General features: G+C 37.2%; 1 protein-coding gene across 1 annotated transcript in view; it reads right to left on the reverse strand.

Annotated features, from left to right (window-relative positions):
- homer (protein) overlaps nt 1–137 on the reverse strand; it is a 56,626-nt gene extending 56,489 nt beyond the window's left edge. The window contains exon 1 of the mRNA XM_074105121.1: nt 27–137. Within this exon, the coding sequence (XP_073961222.1) occupies nt 27–52 (26 nt within the window). The 5' untranslated portion in view covers nt 53–137. The remainder of the gene's footprint in view (nt 1–26) is intronic.
- Between the last annotated feature and the right edge of the window lie 5,863 nt (nt 138–6,000).

Consider the following 6,000-nt stretch of genomic DNA (forward strand, 5'->3'; position numbering starts at 1 on the left):
GACTTTTTGTGAAGATTAAAACTTACCCCATCGTTTCTTTTCCTGCTGTCATTTAAACACAATATTATATGAAAATGTTTTACTTCATAATTTCCAATTTTTCACTCCCGAACTGTCACAAGCGGGCGATCATGCCATAGACTAAACTAAGGGTTTTTTTTTCGAGCGAGCTACCCAACTATACCAATTTATTTTACTTATGGTGATTCCAGCTGGAACTTTGACAACAAATACCAAACATTTAACGTATTAATGATAAATCATTCATAAAACAATATAAAATAATCGATTAATTTTATTGATTAAAATTTTCATTGAATGAACATGAAAATTATTATTGTTCCTGCGGACGTTACATAAAACTGCCATCTATTAGTTCTGTTAGGAAACTCATTGAATTTAGAGCTGCTATTAGCTGCTAGATGTCGCTTATCAAGTTAATGAACTTCTCCTAGTCAACACAAGATGGCGGTTTAATATTAGTTGGTTATTATTACGTTAGATGGCGTTGTATCATGTAATTCAAAGATCGTGTTAAAAGTTGTTGACCGTGACTTATTTGCGTGTAAAAAACACATGGTTTATGAAATAATAACTTTGGAGAGAAGAGGCTTTTCTAACCGTATGTGTCACTGCTGTTATAAATAAACTATTTCCTTTCTTTATTCCTCTTTCTTTACAACACATGTGGGGGGTATAAATTATTGTTCTGTAAAAAAAAATCTGTAATAAGTGTCTGTATGATTTATGCTTAAAATATAAAATCATCAGACCCCGTAAACCACACCGTGTTTGAAGGCAGTAGGCTGCTATACCAGGGCTGAGGAGTTAATACCAAGTTACTAATTTATTATCTTGTCATTGCAGCTATATAACATTTCAAATCAATGGGACCTCTGAAAGTGGGAGTGTACGTAGATAAAAATCTGGTCTCAATATTTATTAAGATTATTGTTACCTAATACTTACTTCGCTCCTTAGTTTGTTAGTTATTTAAGTAGGTATTAGTTAGACAGACAACTCGCCACCTGCATCCACCGGCTACCTGCAACTCTCACGACGTCATCAGCCCACCTAGTGGCCACTAGTGGGGAACCTGCCAACGCCGGTTCGTGGTCGCCACTCGAGAACTTTTCTTCCCCAACGGTTATCTGTCCTTTGTCGTCTGTCTCAACGTATCCGTAATTCATCTTACGAGTAGGTAAAATATGGTGTCTAAAGGCAGCGGTGAGTGATTCCATCAGGTATCCCGCCTTCTCTTTCGCTCCCTATACAGAGGCGTCTTTACCTATAGTGCAGGGTGTGCGTTGCACACGGGCGCAGCGGTGTTAGGGGCGCCGGTCGCGGCACTTTGTCGCACTTTGTGCCTATTCCAATTTGACCGCGCGCTTCCTAGATGGCGCTAAAGTAATAATTGCACACGGGCGCTACATGGGCTAAAGACGCCGCTGTCCCTATAATATAAAAACACCAAAAAAATCAAGTTTGTTGTATGGGAGCCCCCTTAAATATTTATTTTATTTTAAGATTGGTTTTTGGAGCCTTTTAGTATTTTTTATTTCAACTCCAAATTTTGTTACTTTTTACGGTCATCCCGTGAAATCCATATCGAAAATAAAAACTGAAACATGGATGCACAGAAAAACCAGAAAAAGAGACCAGCGCTGGGAATCGAACCCAGGTCCTCAGTATTCCGTGCTGCGTGCTATACCTCTACACCACCACTGGACTGACCAGTGGTGGTGTAGGTAGAGGTACACCCTAAAAAGTTTACATTTACCTTAGCTAATTTATTTACTGTTAAGCTCGCTATTGAGTTCTTTAAATAAGTATTCGTGCAATTTATAGCAATAAAACGTGTAAGGTTTTGAATTATTACATATTTAATTACAGTTAATGTAGAATTCATCATTGACGATTATTAATATTCGATAATTATCTTTATTGAGAGAATCACGAGTCACGAAAGAAATAGGTACCTATTTTATTAAAACTACATACTTAAGGTAAATTATTGAAGGATTTAAAGACTGCAATACCTATTAACATAAATTTAGTACCTATCCAGCTTTCCAGGACTCAATCTCTTTTTTCGATATTATCTATGTATGTACATTATTCCTGCAGATTAGAGACGAAGTAACAAGCTAATCTAATTAAAAATTAAATGAAGTTTTGACTGAATGTGAGGCGGTCGGTTTGTCACTATCAGGCAAGGTACCTACGCCTAGAAAACTGAAATATTTTTTTTGCACAGCGATTTCTTTTATCTCTTATTAAAAGTTTGACGCCAATGTCTGTCTTTCTGTGGCAACGTAGCTCTCAAACGGATGAACTGATTTAAATGCGGCTTCTCTTACTTAAAAGCGAGTTTCCTTCTATTAGTTCTTAGCTATGTTTCGTTCATGCATTCTTTGTTCATATTACAGGCCACGTATTTATTTAAACGAACATTTACTCGTAAATAAACGCTTGTAAAAAATCTTGGAATACAATGCCACGGGTAAAAGCTGTAGGAATTAGTGATGTAACGAATGAAATTATTTGAACATTTGCGAACGCGAATGCGAATATTCAGTTTTTCGTTTTGGCGCCAAATTGTCTCTGGCAGTCTCGTTCGAACGAAGTGCGTTCCGTTTGTCCTTACTTTGTTCCGAGAATCACCCAGTTTATACGAACGCATCGCAAAGTAAATAAATAAATAATAAGTACCAAATGATTAATTGAACACTGATAATGTGATTAAGTTATTTTTTGTATAAAAAAACATAAGAAATGAATGCATTTTGATTTTATTAACCTATCTTTTATCTAATAATTGTATTTTTTCCTGATATTCATATTCGTAAAACATTCGCAGAAATGTTGCGAACGCGATCGCGAATATTCGTTACATCACTAGTAGGAATATTAATCATTACAGCTATTTATAACTCTAGACTTCTCATTAAACATTTTAATAACAATCGATGAGTTTATGTAACAGACGCGTAATGAAGTAGATATTTTTTACCTTTCTCTGTATTATAACCCTTCAAATGACCGAAGTATTTGAATGTAACTCTAAGATTAAAATAATATATAATATAAATAAATATACTTAATGGGACACTTCACACTAATTGACCTAGTCCCAAACTAAGCAAAGCTTGTACTATGGATACTAGGCAACGGATAAACATACTTATTAAATACATACTAAACATATTAAACATCCAATACCCGAAATGAAATTTGTAATTTTATTTGCTGTAAATAAAGTACATTATAGTTAAATAATTTATTGAATCAGGCGTTACTTTGCGGAGGTCCATATCAATGAACTAAAATAATTTCCTTGCTCACCCGCGACCTTACGATAGCTAAGCTTATGCAAAATATGCGTGTTCATGCAGTTCCTCCACCTCCACACTGTAAGAACACACACAAATCACACAAACCCATCTATCACCACCACCACACTACACTGGTGCGTTTCGAACTCAAACAGAGCTCATCTTCAGAGTGACACAACCGTACACCATGCTACCAGTTGTTAGACAACTACTAACAACTGGTAGCATGGTGTACGGTTGTGTCACTCTGAAGATGAGCTCTGTTTGAGTTCGAAACGCGTCAGTGTAGTGTGGTGGTGGTGATAGATGGGTTTGTGTAATTTGTGTGTGTTCTTACAGTGTGGAGGTGGAGGAACTGCATGAACACGCATATTTTGCATAAGCTTAGCTATCGTAAGGTCGCGGGTGAGCAAGGAAATTATTTTAGTTCATTTACATTATAGTTACCCGAGAGAGAACAAACATTGTTGATTGTTTAAAACGAAAACGTTTTTCGGCTACACGGGATGGAATTCGAACCTACATCTGCCTAGCCTATTAAGCCACGTGTAAACGGTAGTTTCCAACTCACCAGACAGTTTTTTTTTTTCTCATTAATCTGCTATCAGTCTGAACAAAGGACTATGATCAGATGTGCTGTTCCAGTTAAAGTAAGTATCATTTTCTTTAAAAAAATCTAATCTTCACTTTGAAGCGTAAGGCTGCCTATTGCTTAGCTTAGAAAATCTGCATAAATACCGGGTGAGGCCTGTAATACGAGCAAAATATTTAAACATAGATCCTCCTCGTCAAACTGAACAACATTAGTTCAGCGACTTTTAAAAATAATGGAGTCTTTGAATTTTCCTTTTTTCATACCAATTAAATACTGCTATCAATGTACGCCATCTTAGAACCCAACTGACGTCGCCTGTCACGCTACAAACATCAAACATTTTGCTCTTTCATTGCTTCTCGTATAAACTTAAAAGTGTAATATAAATTAAAAAATAATTTTATTGGAGTTTACGCATTAACTTATAATAATATGTTAAGAATTCTATCAGACCACATTTTAAATTTTCAATTAAAAAACTAATTATTTTTAAAAGTAGCTGAACAGTGTTGTTCAGTTTGTCGAGTCTGATGTTTTAATTATTTGCTCATATTACAGGCCACATCCGGTATAACCTGTTTTTTTTTGTATTGCTACTGTGTTGATGTGCAATAAAAAGTTATTGTAAGGTAAACGTCCGAGTAAAGTCCGAGAGACGCTAATTAATGCCCAATAGACGTCGATGCACCCTCCTGTCATCTCTATTGCTAATGACATAAGATTAAAGATGACAGACAACTATTGGGACAGTGACGAACACACGTACTTTTACCTTATTGTGTTACTATATTGTTAAACATAGAATTCTAATAAAAACATGATGCTATTCTTACATTGGTATGTCAAAGTTCAGTATCTCAAAAATGGCTAAACTGATTCTAATGAAACTTAGCAAGAATTACCTTATGCTTAACCTAACACCCATCTTTTTGCTTGGGTTTGAATAATGACTTTCTGCCAAGTTCCTCGCGTCGCATTCTAGGAAAAGATTCTCTTTCAGAACGCACAGGTAGTATAAAATTTCGATAATCGTTTTACGAACCACATCATCATCTTATACTAGCGTAAAACTATAGCCTCATCTCATATCTATAGCTTTCCCTTAACAAACAAAATGTGCGATGACCGACATTTTTGTAACAAAATAATAAATAGCCGCCAGAGGGCGTCGACCCCGCACGTAACGCTTGCGCAACCGGCGGCCAATCAGATCGATTTGTAAAAAGAATCTGACCATTCATGTGACACAGATTTTAAAATTAAATAAAAAAAAGAACGTCATACACACTTCTTTATTAAGTGAGCAGACAAACTAAATACTACCAATAAAGGAAATGTTATTTAAATAAACATTTAAATGAATACTTATAAATAGTTGTTTCAAATTAAAATAACTCATGTACCTATTCGAGATACTTTTCGCCCGAAATTCCTCAGTGCGTTAAGACCAAAGTCTTCAACCGGTGTGTATTGCCAGTGGTGACAGATGTATCCGAGACGTGGTTCTTCACGGGTTCTTCGTGGGCCTTATAAATAGGCTCAGTTTTGCTGTTCTCAGGGTTCTTTACGGGATCCAATCAGAAATGAGGAGACATGTAGCACTACGAGGGTCGCCGACATAGCCAAGCGAATTAGCTCGTTGTAGTAGCAATGGACAGGCCATAAGCACGGAGAACAGATGGCCGTTGGGGACCGAAAGGTTCTCGAGTGGAGACCGCGGATCGGCAAGCGCAGCGAAGGACGTTCCATCAACAAGATGGACGGATGAACTGGTTAAAACTGCGGTTTCATGAAGGGATGCAGGCCGTTTCCAACCGGAGCAATTGGAGATCTATAGGGGAAGCCTATGGCCAACAGTAGCGTCCTATGGCCGTCCTGTGTGTGAGAAACAGACAGACCGGTCAGATTTTGCAGGTGGTAGGACCTTGTGCAAGGTCCACCCGTATTGCTACCACCATCTTGCTCGCTACTCCTGCCGTGAAGCAGCAGTGCTTGCACTGTTGTCTTTCGGCATGGAGAGTAAGACAGCCGGTGAAATTACTGGTACTTGAGGTATCCCATCTTAGGCCT

This window comes from Choristoneura fumiferana, chromosome 22, assembly GCF_025370935.1.
Source record: "Choristoneura fumiferana chromosome 22, NRCan_CFum_1, whole genome shotgun sequence".
Lineage (NCBI taxonomy): Eukaryota > Metazoa > Arthropoda > Insecta > Lepidoptera > Tortricidae > Choristoneura > Choristoneura fumiferana.